General features: G+C 43.7%; 2 protein-coding genes across 16 annotated transcripts in view; both read right to left on the bottom strand.

Moving 5' to 3' along the window:
- Nucleotides 1–15,027, bottom strand: part of cacna1ab (calcium channel, voltage-dependent, P/Q type, alpha 1A subunit, b) — a 153,614-nt gene extending 138,587 nt beyond the window's left edge. For 13 of the 15 annotated variants that reach the window (XM_048173253.1, XM_048173260.1, XM_048173262.1 and 10 more), the window contains exons 1-2: nucleotides 14,598–15,024; nucleotides 10,380–10,769 (exon numbers count right to left, since the gene is read on the bottom strand). In XM_048173253.1, the coding sequence (XP_048029210.1) occupies nucleotides 10,380–10,765 (386 nt within the window). In that variant the 5' untranslated portion in view covers nucleotides 10,766–10,769; nucleotides 14,598–15,024. Of the gene's footprint in view, nucleotides 1–10,379; nucleotides 10,770–14,597 lie in introns of all 15 variants that reach the window. The other 2 variants (XR_007182217.1, XM_048173265.1) reach the window with 2 other exon arrangements.
- A 1,044-nt stretch (nucleotides 15,028–16,071) lies between these two features.
- wdr83os (WD repeat domain 83 opposite strand) lies at nucleotides 16,072–17,514 on the bottom strand. Its single transcript, XM_048173269.1, has 4 exons — nucleotides 17,329–17,514; nucleotides 16,765–16,870; nucleotides 16,533–16,630; nucleotides 16,072–16,410 (listed from the first exon to the last, which is right to left on the bottom strand). Exons 1-4 carry the CDS (start codon nucleotides 17,376–17,378, stop codon nucleotides 16,344–16,346), a joined length of 321 nt encoding a protein of 106 aa, XP_048029226.1. The 5' UTR covers nucleotides 17,379–17,514; the 3' UTR covers nucleotides 16,072–16,343.
- Nucleotides 17,515–17,882: the final 368 nt, after the last annotated feature.

Here is a 17,882-nt window from a genome sequence, read left to right as displayed (position 1 = left end):
AAGTTTCTTAAGCACTAAATCAGCATATTAGAATGATTTCTGAAGGATCATGTGACACTGATGACTGACGCTGAAAAAAATCAGCTGTAAGGACCAGGAATAAATTACATTTTAAAATATAACATAGAAAACAATATTTTAAATTGTAATACTGTTTCATAATATTACTGTTTCTTTACTGTATAATCAAATTATTACAGCCTTGGTGAGCATTTGAGGCATCTTGTTTTTTTAAAGGGGACCAATAATGCCCCTTTTCACAAGATGTAATATAAGTCTCTGGTGTCCCCAGAATGTGTCTGTGATGTTTCAGCTCAAAATACCCCACAGATCATTTATTATAGCTTGTCACATTTGGGTGTGAGCAAAAACACACCATTTTTGTGTGTCCCTTTAAATGCAAATGAGATCTTGCTCCCATCCCGCTTTCCAGGAGAGTGCTGAGCTTTAACAGCTCGCACTTTGGTTGCTCATCAACAACAAGGCTGGAGAATCTCACACAGTCAAAATGGCAATTGTCAGTAACGGTGTTCATCCTTACATTGTTCAGAGTCAAACACTGATGGAGAGACTCAGGAAGAAGTTACAAGGGAAGAAGCTCATCGTAGTCCCTACCAGCCATTTGTTGTAGTCCTTAAAAAACAATTGCTGTAAAAGAAAATATCTCCCTTTGCATTGAACTTTGAGCATCGTAACTTTGCAGATGTTGTTTATGCTCAAACAGCAACATTACACACTAACTAAAGTTAAAAAAGGACCCCTCTAAATCGACTCCAAACTTTTGAGTGGTAATGTATTACAGTAAATGCACAACTTAATAGTGCAGATATAGTTATTGTACAGTTAATAATTGTGCCATTGTAAAATTGCCATCACAAAAATTGTCTCATATAGGCTAAGGAAAAGAATGATCATAAAATCCATAACATTTTAGCAAAGTCCACTCACTTGGAGATTTCTGCCCTGGCCACTTGTATAAATCAAAATGGAAACCATTTGCAGAGGCTAATGAGGAAGTCTGAATAATTGCATCTGTTGGCATCCTCTCGGTCAGTTTGGGAAAAGGACTACAGCTGCCAGCTTCCAAGATCATTCTAGATGACATTGAACCATCAAGCACCCTCACACATGTAACGTCATTTTCCACAAATCATCCCAGTCTCTCTGTCTTAAATCAATGCTTTAATTCATTGCAGCCTTGGAAATGCTAAAAAGGCAGTTTTATGGGTGCTAAAAATAGCTCGGCTACCCTATTTATGTGGCTTAGGTCTGTCTTGCCAACAGAAACTGTGGAAGTGTCCGCTCGAAAGCTGCCCCTTTGTCACACTGCCCGCTGATCTGTCTGCACTTGCTGCCAAGTGTCTCTGTATAAGACTGTGTATGTGTGTGTACAGTCTATATGTAAAATACTCCAAAGCCTGAGGGTCAAGTGTTTTGATTTTCAGCCTCTTGTTCTAAACCTAGACCACTGAAATATGAAGTGAACAACCTACAGTACATATAAGGGGGAGGTATGTAGGACACAGATAAAGGTATCAAGAAAAAAAGCAAAACACAGCTAAGAGACACAAGGTTTTTTTAAAATCTATTTAAGAGGCTGTTTTAATATAGCACTGCTCTAATTGAGAGCGTGTGAGAGACGTACCCCGTGTTTATGGAAAACACCGAGCACAAAGCAGTGGCAGAAGAGAAACTGCAAGAGAGTCTCCAATGTATGTTTTTGTACATGTCTTGAGAGAATATGAGACCACAAATGAAAGGTCCTCTAATTTCAGTGCTAAACAGTAAGAATAACCTGTACAGGGACAATGTGAGCATTTCATGCCAATTCACGAAACTATCCTAGTATGGTATCTTACTTTTTATATTGTTAATGACAATTTTGTTATTGACATAATTAATAAAAGTATTATTTTTATTCCACTAAAATTGTTTCCAGACTGACATAATGTTCTCCAGCATAATCAGAGAATGATCCAAAGACCTTGTGCTTCAACGGACACAAGAAGATCAAACATCTGTCCTCCATCTCCACAAAAGAGTTCACATGGTCAATATCACAAATAGACTTACATGAAATATTACATGAAGATTTTCAGTGTCTGCAACATATCTGTTTCATAGCTTGAATGGGTTTAGTTGTGTATCTTATACATGTGTGTCTTTGTGCATTTCTCTACCACTCTGCTATGTGACAGACTCCCTGGGTCCATATTTAGTTACAGCTGATCACTCCCAGACCACAGACAAGAAAGAGAAAGTGAGAGAGCGAGAAGAGAGTGAGGGTAAATGAGTGAGTGAAATGAGGTGAGATTGCATTTTCTGTCAGTAACCTGTTATCTCACGTCTCCCCGCTGCTACGGCTGCCAGAATGAGTGGGTGAGCAATAAAAGTGGAAGCCTCCACACCCCTAAAGCGCAACAGAAGTCGTGACTGGATTCCACTGCCACTCTGTGTTCATTGTTAAGCGGTCCCACCGTGACGCAAAACACAGAAACACAGACATACTCTTCTAAACACCAGAGACCTGCAGCCGATGACACAAGTTTTTGTGCTAACAATGCCAAGGTGGAAAAGAACATGTTCTTTCTAACTTGAACTATATTCAGGTAGAATTATTTCCTCCTGTTCCCAGAAACAACTATAAATATGTAATAAATAAGTAAGTAAATATATATATATATATTCATACATTCACTGACCATGAGTTGGAAGTACAATGAATTTTATTTAAAATAATTTTATATTTTGATATAACATAAATTATATATAAAAAATATTAAAATATTTTTAATAATATAAAAAATATGTATTCTTTTAATAATTCACAATTAATATACACACAGATACGTATATATGTGTGTGTGTATATATATATATATATATATATATATAATTTATGTATATATTTTAAATATTATACACAATGTTAATATAATTTACACATTAAATCAAAATGTAACATGTAAATTACATAAAAATTATATTTATGTACATAATTATATATATATATATATATATATATATATATATATATATATATATATATTTAGAAAAATGATATATATTTAATGTTGATAATTTACCCAGTAAATGAAAATACAACGTAAGTTGTATAAAAATTATCTATAGACAGAGCAGATGTTTTACCAGTTTACAATAAATACAGAATTGTCAGGGCTCCTAAAAGCATGAATCCATGTTGTCATGACATCATTAGTCACATGACATCAGGTGACTGGTTAAAAAACGTCTCGGTTACGTATGTAACCCTCGTTCCCTGAAGGAGGGAACGGAGACGTACGTCAGTAGTGACCGACGAATTGGGATATCACTAGAGAGCCCTATCAGCTTCGAGTGAACTAAAACAAGCCAATGGAATTGGCGTGCGATATTTGCATAATGCGCACCGCCTCCGACAGGTGTATATAAATAGGAAGCAGATGCAATCGCACTCTGTTTTTCGCTGAGGAGACAACTGGTGTCCGCACAACAGCGAGGGTACAGAAACTGTGGCGACGGGACGTACGTCTCCGTTCCCTCCTTCAGGGAACGAGGGTTACATACGTAACCGAGACGTTCCCTTTCAGTCGGTCACGTTCGACGTACGTCAGTAGTGACCGACGAATTGGGATCCCAAATAAAGCGCCACAGTTACGAAACCCCTTCCAGTGCCCAGTGCAAGCTCTAGCCACCCGACGCACCAATTGGGAAGGTGAAGGGGGCGAGCTTACGCCGAGAGAGTCTACTGCTGTTCCGACATACCCACTAAGTAAACTAGACTACACTGGGGAAGCGAACCCGTAGGGGACGCTGCGGAGGCCACTACCTACCCAATGGGGGAGTTTTAAACCGTGGATGAATACACATATGGGACCGCTCACGTAGAGGAGTCACGACATATGGGCCCCAGCCAACAGACAGCGTCAGCGACGGATGTAGGCCTGGCATCAGACACTCCGCAATGTCCGAGCCGAAGGGGGAGGCGGAGGAACTCGACAGGGTTCGCCAAGCGGGGAACACGACTGGAGTAAAAAGTATGCACGTATCCGGCCAAGGGGCGGGAATGGCATTGCAAGCCGACACTTAGAGCGGGTACAACACGTCTACCGACTAGTGGATGCGAGTACACGTGAAGATACCGGCTCTACACGTAGGCTATAAAACCTAGCGAACGTGTTAGGTGTCGCCCAGCCCGCAGCTCTACAGATATCTGTCAGCGAGGCGCCATGAGCCAGCGCCCAGGAAGAGGCCACCCCTCTGGTGGAGTGGGCTTTCAACCCGAGCGGGCAAGGCACGCCCTGGTCATACCCAAGGCGATGGCATCCACTATCCAGTGGGCCATCCTCTGCTTGGAGACAGCCTTTCCCTTCTGCTGGCCTCCGTAACAGAAAAAGAGCTGATCTGAGGTCCTGAAGCTTCGCGTTCTGTCCACGCACACACGCAGAGCACGGACGGGACAGAGCAAGCTAGGGCTGGGTCTGCCTCCTCCGAGGGCAGCGCTTGCAGGTTCACTACCTGATCTCTGAAGGGAGTGGTAGGAACCTTGGGCACATATCCAGGCCGGGGTCTCAGGATGACGTGAGAATCACCGGGCCCGAATTCTAGGCACGCTTCGTCGACCGAAAACGCATGCAGGTCCCCTACCCTCTTCAGGGAAGCCAATGCGACCAGAAGGACAGTTTTTAGAGACATTACTTTCAGGTCGACTGATCGCAAGGGCTCAAAGGGATGACCCCGGAGAGCTGAGAGAACCAGGGTCAGATCCCAAGAGGGTACGGAGGAAGGGCGAGGAGGATTCAGTCTCCTCGCCCCCCTCAGGAACCTGACGATCAGATCGTGTTTCCCCAGGGACTTACCCTCAACTGCGTGGTGATGTGCAGCGATAGCGGCAACATACACCTTCAGGGTGGAGGGAGACAGCCTTCGCTCCAACCCTTCTTGCAGGAAGGAAAGCACAGATCTGACCGAGCATGATCGGGGGTCCTCTCGGCGAGAGGCGCACCATTCGACGAACAGGTTCCACTTCAGCGCATAGAGACTCCTAGTGGAAGGAGCTCTAGCGGAAGTGATGGTGTCTACGACCGCTTGCGGGAGATCACTCAGAACCTCCGCATCCCGTCCAGGGACCACACGTGGAGGTTCCACAGATCGGGACGCGGGTGCCACAGGGTGCCCCGTCTCTGAGTCAGGAGGTCCTTCCTCAGAGGAATCGGCCAGGGAGGGGCTGTCGCGAGGAGGATGAGGTCCGAGAACCAGGTCCGAGTGGGCCAGTACGGAGCCACTAACAAGACCTGCTCCCCGTCCTCCCTGACCTTGCACAGGAGTTGTGCGAGAAGGCTCACTGGGGGAAACGCATATTTGCGTAGACCCTGGGGCCAGCTGTGTGCCAGGGCATCCGTGCCGAGCGAGCCGCCGGACAGGGAATAGAACCACTGGCAGTGGGCAGTTTCTGGGGAGGCAAACAGGTCTACCTGGGCCTCGCCGAAATGCTGCCAAATCAGCTGAACCGCCTGGGGGTGGAGCCGCCACTCGCCCGCAAGTGGAGGCTGCCGTGACAGCTCGTCGGCCGCACGGTTGAGCACACCTGGGACATGAGTGGCCCGAAGGGACCTCAGATGCTTCTGACTCCACAACAAGAGATGGCGGGCGAGTTGCGACATGCGACGGGAGCATAGACCACCTTGATGGTTGATGTACGCAACGGCCGCAGTGCTGTCCGAACGGACCAGTACGTGCTTGTCTGACAGCAGCTCCTTGAAGCGGGCCAGAGCAAGACGTACTGCTAGCAACTCGAGGCAATTGATATGCCAATGCAGCTGAGGCCCCGTCCAAAGACCCGACACTGCATGCCCGTTGTACGTGGCCCCCATCCCGTGGCAGAGGCATCTGTGGAGACCACAGCATGCCTGGACACTTGTTCCAGGGGTACTCCGGCCCGCAGGAACGAAGGGTCCGACCACCAGACAAGGGTGCGACGGCAGCTCGGTGTCACGGGGACACGGAGCGTGCCGCGCTGCCACGCCCATCTCGGGACCCGGCCGCGGAGCCAGTGTTGAAGCGGTCTCATATGGAGCAATCCGAGCGGCATGACCGCGGCTGCAGATGCCATATGCCCCAGGAGCCTCTGAAAATCTTTCAGTGGAGCCGCTGTCCTGCGCTTGAGCGAGCTCAGGCAGTTCAACACCGACTGGACGCGCGCCTCGGTGAGACGCGCAGTCCGTGCGACCGAGTCTAGCTCGAGACCGAGATAAGAGATCCTCTGCCCGGGGGCGAGTTTGCTCTTGTCCCAGTTGACCCGAAGACCCAACCGGCTGAGGTGAGCTAAAACCATGTCCCTGTGTTCGCACAACTGCTCTCGCGAGCTGGCCAGGATCAGCCAGTCGTCGAGATAGTTGAGAATACGAACGCCCTGTTCCTTGAGGGGAACAATGGCCGCCTCCGCAACCTTCGTAAAGACGCGGGGGGACAGGGCCAGCCCGAAGGGTAGGACTTTGTACTGATATGCCCGACCCTCGAACGCAAACCGCAGGAAGGGTCTGTGTCGAGGCAGAATCGAGACATGAAAGTACGCGTCCTTCAGGTCGATTGCTGCAAACCAATCCCGGGGACGGACGCATTCGAAAATGCGCTTCTGCGTGAGCATCTTGAACGGCATCCTGTGAAGATACCGGTTCAGGACGCGCAGATCCAGGATTGGCCGTAGCCCACCGCCCTTTTTCGGTACAATGAAGTAGGGGCTGTAGAACCCCGACTTCATATCGGCTGGAGGGACCGGCTCGATTGCATCCTTCGCCAGTAGGACAGCAATCTCCGCCCGGAGAACAGGTGCACTGTCCAACGACACTTGAGTGAAGTGGACACCCCTGAAAACCGGGGGACGCCGGGCGAACTGAATCGCATAGCCGAGTCTGATAGTGCGAATGAGCCAGCGGGACGGGCTGGGAAGCGTGATCCACGCCTCCAGACTCCGAGCCAGCGGGACCAAAGGCACCACAGACGCACCGGGGGTGGGGCAGCAAGGCAGAGTGGGACCCGACTCGGACGGCATGGGAGCGGCCCGGAGTGTGGTCAGACTCTGCGAGGCAGCAGTGCGTATGGGAGACGGCGCACGGGGCGCGGCCTGCGCCATCACACTGCCACCTGCTGGCGATGTGAGGGGGGGCTGCGCGTGACAAGGCAGGGCCTCGCACGCTGACAGCCGCAAGCAGAGTACGGGGACCCGACTCGGACGGCATGGGAGCGGCCCGGAGTGTGGTCAGACTCTGCGAGGTAGCAGTGTGAATGGGAGACGGCACATGGGGTGCGGCCTGAACCACCACACTGGAACCTGCTGGTGAAGTGAGAGAGGGCTGAGAGTGGCAAGGGGGGGCCTTGCACACTACCAGCCACACCCTCTTGGGACCTGGAGGATCAGATAACAGTTCTATTCGTGGGTACCGCTGGACTCCGGAGAGCCAGCGGCGGAACAGACCAGAAATCTCCACCCGGCCCTCCTCCGGGGAAAGAACTGTTTACTTCAGCTGCAGGTCACCATATCCCCAGGACCGCCTCCTGCTAACCAACTGGGTTGGCTGCGGGGAGAGCGGGCTGGGTTTTAGGCCAGCTTGTGAGATGAGCACATCGAGAAAGTGTACTTGACGATGACACATCCCAGCAAGACCAGCCAGGGGTGTTTCCGGACCACCATGGTGGACATTGTCTGGCCAGAGGCCTGCGCTATGACCTGTATCATGCGTAGCTCAACCCTGACTCAGAACTACCCACATGCAATGAGTGCTTTGGCCTACCACGGACTTGCCGGGGGCCAAGACCCATGCAGGGCAGAGGTGGTGTGCCCGTAGCACTGCGACCCCACCCTAAAGGGTAGTGAGAGAGAAAAAACTTGTAATGCAGATTATGGCCCCCTTGGCGTTCCATATTTAACACCAAAGAGGCTACAAAACTGCCAAGTTTTTCCATGCACGTCCAGGCACAGGGGGCGGGGCAAGGCGAGTGCGCGTCACACAACGCCCCCAGGGGCCCGGGAAAGCATGGTTGTCAAGTCTGAATCTGATTCAGCATGAGCACATCACGACTGTGTGACGCTCAGCATCATCTTCATTTTCAGAGCCCAACAATACTCTCTCCAATGTAGCAGTCGACATCTGATCCTCTGCTGGAGCTCCGACTAAGACGCTAGGTCCCTCATGAGAAGGACCAGCAATCCAAGCAGAAGCTACCAGCCATGTTGGACAGTGAACGTGGCCGTCCAACTGGACGACACACGGCGCACTGGGCGCCGACGTGGCCATGTTTTATTAAACATGAACCACCCACGGACATAGTCACAACATGTTTGCGATGCACTAGAGGAGTGGGGGGCCCACGGAGAATGGCTCGGCGGGTATAGCCCCACTGTGATCCTCTGGTCACCCAGGCTTATTAACCAAAGTAGTATTTTTCTTATTCAGAAAAATAAACTAGATCGGGGAATAAGTGAGGGGACTCCACCTCATTAAAGACGCTCGAGTCTCGACCGTGCATCTAGAGCGCCAGACGACGCGCAGGGTTTCCATGGCAACGCGCGCTGTCAGCCGGCAGCTCGACGGCACACGGCGCGCTGAACGCTCAAGCCCTTACGAGAAAGGCGAGACAAACAACGCGCCGACGTGGGCATATTCTCATAAGAGAATATGAGCCACCCACAAACACAGTCTCAGCACGCTAAGCAGACATGAGAGAAAGTGATTGTGGCCGTCAGTGAGGATAGGAAACGACCGCCTCCAGAAACGCACAGACAGAATGACGTCTTGAAAAAGACGCAGTGTCTGTCTGTGAAGCTCTTTTAGAAGGGGAAGAGTCAGCTCTCTCGTGCTGAAGCACACAGGGAGTGACACGATGTGTTCAGGTACACCACTCCCCGAACACACCGGGAGGAACCAGCCCAAATCGCAACAGACAACTGCGTTTTATATGGGAATTCAGTTGCTGTTAAACAGCAGTTGAGAGCTTAAGCTCAGGCTCCCCGGGAAGCTCGCGACCTCGCTGTTGTGCCTTAACGCCAACACAAACAGACGCTGAATCTCCAAGGCTGTTTAGTTTCACTCTTGTGAAGTCTGAAGCTGGACACCAACTGTTGGCTCCGAAGCGAAAGACAGAGTGCGATTGCATCTGCTTCCTATTTATATACACCTGTCGGAGGCGGTGCGCATTATGCAAATATTGCACGCCAATTCCATTGGCTTGTTTTAGTTCACTCGAAGCTGATAGGGCTCTCTAGCGATATCCCAATTCGTCGGTCACTACTGACGTACGTCGAACGTGACCGACTGAAAGGGAACAACTTTTTTTTCTTCACACCAACTTAGTCGACACATCAAATTCTGCCTCAACCAATGTTGCTAGTTTGGGGCAGGACTATCTGTTTGTCCAAACTATGGAAGGGTGAAATGCATGATTTTGCTCTTCTGTTTTGTGCTACTGGTGGCACAGAATACATCATCTTGACGGGCTCCAATTATAAGCTAAAGTCAGCAGAGGATTTGGACTGACTTGTAGCTGACAAGTTTGTGAGAAGCATGTCCCCACTAATCACAACACAAGAATATAAACAGGCTTTTACGTCACTCCAACAAAAACATTTTCGCCAAACATACCTTCATCACAGCTGTTTTTCACCTTTTTGCCTTTTTTCCATCTTGGTCTGAGTTTGTTCTCTTTCCATTGCAGATTTCAAGCAATTTCTGTTTCCCCTACAGAGCTCCAGGTTTTCGCATTCACTAACTGCTGTCAGGCACAACCACACACACAGGGTCCAAATGAAGCAGGGGTCATCACTATGTCCATCAATGTTTCCATCACTGTGGCTCTAACATACACATCCTCTCCACACACACACCTACATGACCTGCCCTTTATTCTCAGAGATATGATAGGAGATGGATATTCTGAGTGACAGTCTGAGAGAAGACATGCTCCTTGAAAGCTTTAGAGGAGGCATGGAAACAAACTAGGTCTCAGATGGATAGATTTACCTTTAAATATCCAGATTTTGTACAATCTATCAGCCACATTGCAAATGTAAGACAAAAACCAACCAAAACCTACCGACTCTGGTAGATAAAAATGAATGGTATGGGTGTATTTTATCATCAAAATGTGTATCATTGCTGACATTTTATATGAAACAAGGTTATGCCGTTGATCATTTCAATTCATAAGACTAGCTTTGACATTAAACTACTCACGCAAAATTACAGTAAACTTAAATGTCATCAAATGACTAAACATGCCAAAACACATGTGATTGGTGCTTTTTGATGGACTTTTGTTCTAGTACACTTCAGAGTGTTCAAACCCAAGACATTTAAAAACGTGACACATTATTTAATACTCACTCCCATTGTTTTCGTCGGGCTTGTGGCGTGCTCTGCAATTTATGGGACTGGTGGGCTTTGATGACATCACGGTGGTCCACTAGGCCTCCTCTCCTTCTGACAGGAGGAACCAGAGAGTCACTGGGCATCAAAGAGTAAAGTGTCCCATCCGTCACCACGGTTTCCCCTCCATTCGTTTTGCTGTAGTCGAAGGAGTCAACTTGGCATGCTTCATTACTCATGTCATACACTGCATGAAAGTATGTGGGGTTGGCACAAACACTGCTCCCGCTGGTTGGAGGATGACAGCGATGTTTGTAACCCTGTGGCTGCGTTTTCCCTCCCTTCCGCAAGGACGGCGCTCTCTCCATGATGACTGAGCTGTCTGCATACATGGGAGACAGCATGGCTCTATGGGGCAAAAAGTAGAGAGGTGAATGTATTTATACAAAAATGTTTTAGGGAACGAGTGTCATTTACAGTCTTTATTTACATTCTTTTTACTTTAGTTATTCAGTTAACTTGACGTGTATGAACATAGACTATGTGGGTTGTATGCATATGGTAAGAGTACGTGAGTATGCATGATCATGAATGTGTATATGTATAAATGTGTATGTATGAGGATATTATTAGTATGCATTCTTATCAGGTTTATTTTATTCATTCATTTTTATTGATTTCTTTTTCTCACATTTATATATTCATATATTGACAAGTCTTTATTTACGTATTCAGTCACTTATTTATTAATTTACTATGAGTACAACATGTATGATTTGTACTTACACAAATGATGTAGTGTGATCTGCATCATTGTTTCTGAAAATTATGAACATATTGTGATGGCTATTAATGGTTCCCTGTTATGAAAAGTAAAAATAAAGTATTAAAAAATGTTTTTTTATTTTATTTTTTTATTTGAAGAATATGGATACTGAAGTGAAATTCAAAGGAAAAGATCTTGTATTGTTGATATAGCTGTTGATATACCCTATTTGTATAATAATAATAAGTATTATTATTATTATTATTATTATTGTATTGGTATTTCTATTATTGACAATTTATAATAGCATTTTTTCTATTTTTTATTGGAAAATACTTATGTTGCGATGGTCTTCATAATGTTGCAAATAAATAATTAATGAATTATTTTAAATAATAAAATTTTGTTAAATGCCCAACGTAGTTTAAAAGAATTTGGGTCTTCTCGGGTCCATTCGGAAAAAGCACATTTTTATTCCGAATTACCCCGCTCAGGTCTCGGGTCGGGTCTCGGGTTTTCAGATCCAAGTGGACTCGTGAAGACCTCTAGCCTGAGCCCACTGCAGACGGAGGGCTTGAGCCAGCCGCAATGAACGAGTCAGAGCCTACTATGAGGACAGAGCCAACCATCGCCCCGGAGCCCGAGCCCCACTGTGAGTCTGACCAGTTGTGTGAGCCAGCTGCAACATGTGCCGTCGTAGGAGTAATGGTGGAGTTCAAGGTTTTGGAGGACAACCCCACCCACAATCCTGTGGCTGAGATTGAGCTTTGAATGGACTCTGCAGATTATAATTATTATGAGGATTTTGATATGGATGTTCTGCTGAATCTCCCATCCCCAATGGTCCTACCCAGCATAAAGCCTGTTTCATCACCCTGTATCAAGTCTATGTCAAAGTCGCCGATCCCACCCTGCCTCTCTCCCGTCTCCACATCCTGATTCAGCCAGAAAAAATTTAAATTTAAAATGTACTATTTTATAAATTTAAATCAGGAGAACTACTTATTCATAAATGTAAATGAGCATAAAATAAATAATTTGATTGATTTATTGTTGCATTTTATTTTATTTATTTATTTATTGTTGAAAAAACTTTGTGATGGTGTTCATGATGCTGCATATAATAATAATAACAATACAGCAACCAAAAAAAAAAAAAAAGAAGGGCGGTGAAGGGGAAAATAGGTGACATGTAATCAAAGTACAAAGGGAAACAGAGGGAAGCAAAAAAGCACCAAGGGAGGTTTAATTAAAAAAGGCTGCATAGACGTTTAGAAAAAATTGCAATAGACCAACGTCAGGTGAAAATAAATGATGCACTCCGGTACTACGATATGCTGACGGTGTTTGGAGAATGTGTCCGCTGTGACACGGGTGGAGGAATAAAGTAATTTAAAGTGACACATACACACTCAACACTTTCAATAACACAGAAAAAATGCAATGCTATAGTCTGGGGGTTATGATTTTGGGAGTCCTGGAGCTCTTTTAGATGAGCCACAAGGGCCAATAACACTTTTACAGTTCTGTTTCTGAAAGCAAAGCATTGAAAAGGTGTCAAATGCTGTGTGACCTTCCCCAAAGTACATAGAGTAGATAAAAAGAAAGACACAGATGGAGCAATGCACAAGAAAAGATAAGCACAGTGGCCACAATGTAAAATGGAATACATTCACACTACAGTCCTTATTGTGGCAGTCCTCTTTGTTGACAGGCGGGATTTGGTGTCAGGCTGTGATTATGAAGGACACAGCTTGTCTCAATGATCAGACACTAAAGATGGAACTAACTAAATCCGCCTCTCTTTATTTTTGGCCAATGGCGAGCAAGCCATTGCAATACACTTGCCGGTTCCAACAGGGAATATATTCACCGAGGTAAAGGAGAACTAGAAGACATCCTAAAAAAAGGCCTTTAAGGTCCCTTCATGGAGGCTGACAGCATTGTGACATCCATGTTTTTGTATTTTTAGTCAGGAACACATATCTTCCTCATTTAAACTGGTGTGATGCATTGGCTGCTTCCTGGACAAGACAAAAGAATCCTTCTTTGCTTTGTTTGCTAAAGCGACAACACCATAAATCTCACTATAATGGCGAGGTAAAGCATAAGCATAGCCACAAAAGGTAGTAAGATCCAATTTTGGATGATTTCATTTTCATCATTGTGTGTTACAGCAAGTGGCTGTTTGTGTGGGTTGGTTCTCCATTGCACCAACCCACAGACAGCCTCACCATTTGTGTGGGTGTGTATGAATACATGCAATTAAGGTGACATTTACAAAGTTATCCAAAACCACAAAAACTTGCCCATAAAAATAATGGCCATCAGAATCCCTACTCAAAGATGTCAAGTATCCAACTCTGGAATAGTTTTACTGGGCTGAACTAGATTTTTTAAGCTCTCCAGTATATTGGGCATTTTATATGGCTGCATATTAAAAATTAATTTTATAGTGATTGAACCGTTATCAGAAACGGTTGATGAAATTCAAAGTCTCAGCCAATTCTGCTGCTGACATGTGTATTGTTAAATAGAAGAACCAAGGAAATGTTTGAACACACAATAAAATGATTTGCTGCATTTAGTACCCTTCAGAGCATAAATAATATGTTACCTGCTGAGTGAACACTGGCTGTAAGCCATCACACAACAGCAAAAGACGGGCAGCAGAACATCTAACAAATATAGAAGTCTCTGTTAAACATGACCAGAAAAGTACTGATGTGATACCATGGTATAGTGCAGTATTTCTCAACCAGGGGTCCATGGACCCCTAGTGGTCCTTGACATAATGCCAGGGGGTCCTTATAAAATATCTGAATATGAATTTTTGTATATTTTGACATTTGACATGTTCCCATAAAAGAAGATAATATATGTATAATATAACTGGTGATATGACTGAATATTGGACAAGTCAACTAAAGTAAATTACACTTGATTGCATTTGGTTGTCACAAAGACATTAATGATACCAATGAGCCAATTTTATTCTAAGGTCCTTGAGGATGGTTCCAAATATGACGGGGGTCCATTACTCAAAAAGGGTTGAGATTTACTGGTATAGTGAATATATCAGGCAGTAAAATTACAGTACTTTGTTATATTCAATGGTATTTACATTGTACTCCAAGGTAGTTCAAAGATTACCATAGATTTGCCATGGCAAATGACCAATATCATGGTATTTTTATGGCACGCTTCAACCAAATAAGGATTAAAGATTCCACAGGTTTATGTACCAACTAGATAGATAGATAGATAGAGAGAGAGAGAGAGAGAGAGAGAGAGAGAGACAGATAAAATAGTGTAATATAGTAATAATACAATTGTATATTTTACATTATATTACATTTTATATTTTTAAGGTTACACATTTATAGAGAGAAAAATTTATATATGTATAAACATCTTAAAATAAGCGGTTGTGAACAAAGAAGAGACAAAACACTCTCCACGACACTTACCAGAACGGTTTGTGTTTTTTCTGAGAAGATCCTGGAATCTGGACCCGTCCGGATCACCTGTAGTTTATAACTGACAAAACTAACAATAAAACTCCACAAACTGAATGGTCCGAGGTCCGTTTTCTCAGAGCAGGAGGTCATTTCCATCTTCAAGCTCGGAACATTCTGTCTTTAAGTATTTTTGTTGGACAAAACAGATAATTTTGTATTTTCTCTCAGCGTAATATTTGTATTCCTGTCCGATGTGACAGCTCTCGAAGGCTCTCGAGAAACCAACGACTCTACGTGGCGCGAGACCCGCATGCACTTGTACGAGGAGTCTCGCGCTCTGTGCGCGTAACGAATACGTGACTGTACTGGCACTGAGAGCTGAGTGTCGCGCGGACTAAAACTACGCGTTTTGACTGCTACTGCGCGGTGGGTGAGAGACGGTACGGTTGTGTAATTTTTCTTCCTTCCGCAGGTTTATTGTGAGAGTGTACACATTATTATTCATAAGAGAAATGTAAAGACGAATTTCACTAATCAGTTGGTGGGCTACGTAAAAAAATATTCACAAACAATACAATTTCATATAATAATTCGTAATAAATTATAATTATTGGGGTGGCTTGACATTGTATAGATTATGAATTAGCCAATAAGCGTTATCAGACGTGAAAAAAACAGTGAATTGTCAGATGACGGTAAAATGCTGACTCAGTCTTACTCAGCTTTGACCCTTAGTGACATAAAACATTCGTCATAAGAAATTTAATAAGATACACAAAAGATTGAGTAAGAAATATATAAATAATGTTTCTTACTATTTGAGTCATGCTTAATTGCTCATATTTATGTTTTTATTTAATGCCTATGTATGTAAAAAAAAAAGATGTATTTGCCTTTAGAACACATTTATCATATAAATAAATCATAATATTATATTTATAATATTGTCAGAAAAGTGGTAACATAGCATGTGCCTTTAGAACACATTTATCATATAAATAAATCATAATATTATATTTATAATATTGTCAGAAAAGTGGTAACATAGCATAATAGGTTACAGACAAATAATTTTAACAAATTTTTGAAGAAACTGTCGTGGTGTTATAAATCCAACAGTCAAAATAATAAACTATTAATATAAAATATAATACTTCCAAAAACGTCAATTCATGAGTTGCCAGTTGTTCCCTAAATCCTCCAGGCCTGTGCAGAATCCATCTTGGATACACTGAGAGGAATAAATCTGGCACGTCTGTACAGTTCTGTATCTGTTTTGCAGCAGATCACACTTGGAAAAACTAAATCTTTCAAAATAAAAATCTTATTAAACTTCCGTCCACACATATAGTCAGAAGCAGCAGCAGGATGAATACATTAACATCACGCTCTAAAATCTCTCCTGCTAGTTACAAACATCAAAGTGTCCTATTTAGCACTAATTACTCGTGTATACATGAAAAATACAGCCAAAAAAGAAATGTTTGAAGCAGCGCACAAAAACAGTCATTTATTTCTCAAAATGATTCAAAACACATGAATATTTTAGCATAGTATGGTCACATACATAAAAATCGATAAGCACAGAGAAAACTTGAAAAGGTTAAACAGGAGCTGCACTGGTCAATTTGACAGCCTCTGATTGGCCAGCTGGGCTGATGAGTGTGTGTCCCTGCGTTCCAGAAGGACAGTGGGAGGATCAGCTGGTTCTCATACCGTCCCTGCTGAGATGGCTCACTGGGTCTGGATTATTTGTTACCACGGTGGCGACATGGGCTGCGGGTTCTGCAAATACGACATCACGACTGCCGATATGGACAGCCTGAAGGTACAAAAGCATTTTAAATTTGGCATACAAGTCCAGAAGCACTACATTTGAGAATATCTTCAGGTAGACTAAACTCTAAAGACTGGTATTAATTATGAGAATGACGAACAACTCACATGAAGCTGCTCATCATTTGTTTGGTGTCTTCTGAGCTTCGTGAATTGGCGAAACTGATGAACGAGCAATACACTGCAATCCACGCGCACCATTTAAGCTGCAAAAATATACAAATAAAACATTAAATCATTCTGCTCATGTTTGAATCATAAACAGTGAGCATTCATGAAGTAAACAGCACAGTTGACTGTAAACACAGGTGTTTTTGTAGAGGAGAGAGAATGAGGTCACCTTGAGCATCAGGCCACACATACTGAAGATCATGCCGAGCAGGTTCATGTAATCCGGTGTAGGATCTTCCAATGTTGGGTTCGTTTCGGTGTTGGGAGGCTTGTAGCTGTAAAGAAAACACAATATGCCTCGACTATTAATGCTGTCTGTCATTTAATGCTTTAAATTCATATAAAACACACAGAACACAAACATCACATGATTTCATCAGAGATAGAAAAACATACCTTGTTGAACAAATTGAAATAAATGAAGCATAATGACATAAATATGCAACGATAATTATCCAATTGCTGCCAGTAATAAGCACTAATAATAATAATAAGCACAGTAATTAGCACTACTTAATATTTTTATAATTTAACACGTTACATTATTAAAAACAATATCTAACTTAAAGTATAGTATTACGTAAAAACCATATATCAATCTTCAGTGAAAATCTGGTTTAATCTCGACTAATCATTAGCCGAACTGCTGCTAACAGCGATGCTAACGAGAGCCAATCAAACCTCCCATCACAATAATTCAAAAAGTGTTCAACACGGACATTATTATACTCACCGAAAAATCTTATTCGGTCGTCTTGGGTCTGCCATGTTGTTTACGGTCATATCATAAAATCCTAATAAAGTTAAAACTTCTTTGAGGGGTTTAAGAGCAGCACGTCAGCGAACAGCTGACCTGTGAAATTCTACTACGCCTCATTCTGTTGTGTGTAAAGCTGTATGTGGTGCGCTAGCACCCCCTGCCACTAAGGAGTGTAAGTGTTTGGAAAATTCAGATATATAACAGTGGTAACAATTTATTTGAGAGTCTAAACAAATAATTTATAGGTAAGTTATTATTAAAACACGAATACTGTTAAGAAATGGTGTTAAGTCTAAGCACCCTGTATTATTAAAAAACATCATATTAGCATTTGCAATGTGTTGAATTCTAAAGTCAAAACTCTCTCAATTCTAAATTTCAGTCGTATTACATATGTATTGCATTCCATGATACAAAATTAACAAACATTTTTAATATTTCTCATAAGAATAAATGCACATGTACAAGAACACAAGAGTCATGCAAACATTAGCACCATTACATTTTATTTCTTTTCAAGCTACAGA

The sequence above is a fragment of the Megalobrama amblycephala genome, linkage group LG21 (assembly GCF_018812025.1).
Source record: "Megalobrama amblycephala isolate DHTTF-2021 linkage group LG21, ASM1881202v1, whole genome shotgun sequence".
NCBI lineage: Eukaryota > Metazoa > Chordata > Actinopteri > Cypriniformes > Xenocyprididae > Megalobrama > Megalobrama amblycephala.
Note: the sequence above shows the minus strand (reverse complement) of the source record. Positions and strands in the feature narration are given on the sequence as shown.

What these genes read in the sequence shown, in the direction of transcription:
- wdr83os (XM_048173269.1), bottom strand. Translation starts at nt 17,378, where the DNA reads ATGACCGTAAACAACATGGCAGACCCAAGACGACCGAATAAGATTTTT. An exon ending in CGACCGAATAAGATTTTTCG is followed by an intron (nt 16,871 to 17,328) that starts GTGAGTATAATA and finishes TTTTCTTTACAG; the next exon opens with CTACAAGCCTCCCAACACCG. An exon ending in CAAATGATGAGCAGCTTCAT is followed by an intron (nt 16,411 to 16,532) that starts GTGAGTTGTTCG and finishes TTGTACCTTCAG; the next exon opens with GCTGTCCATATCGGCAGTCG.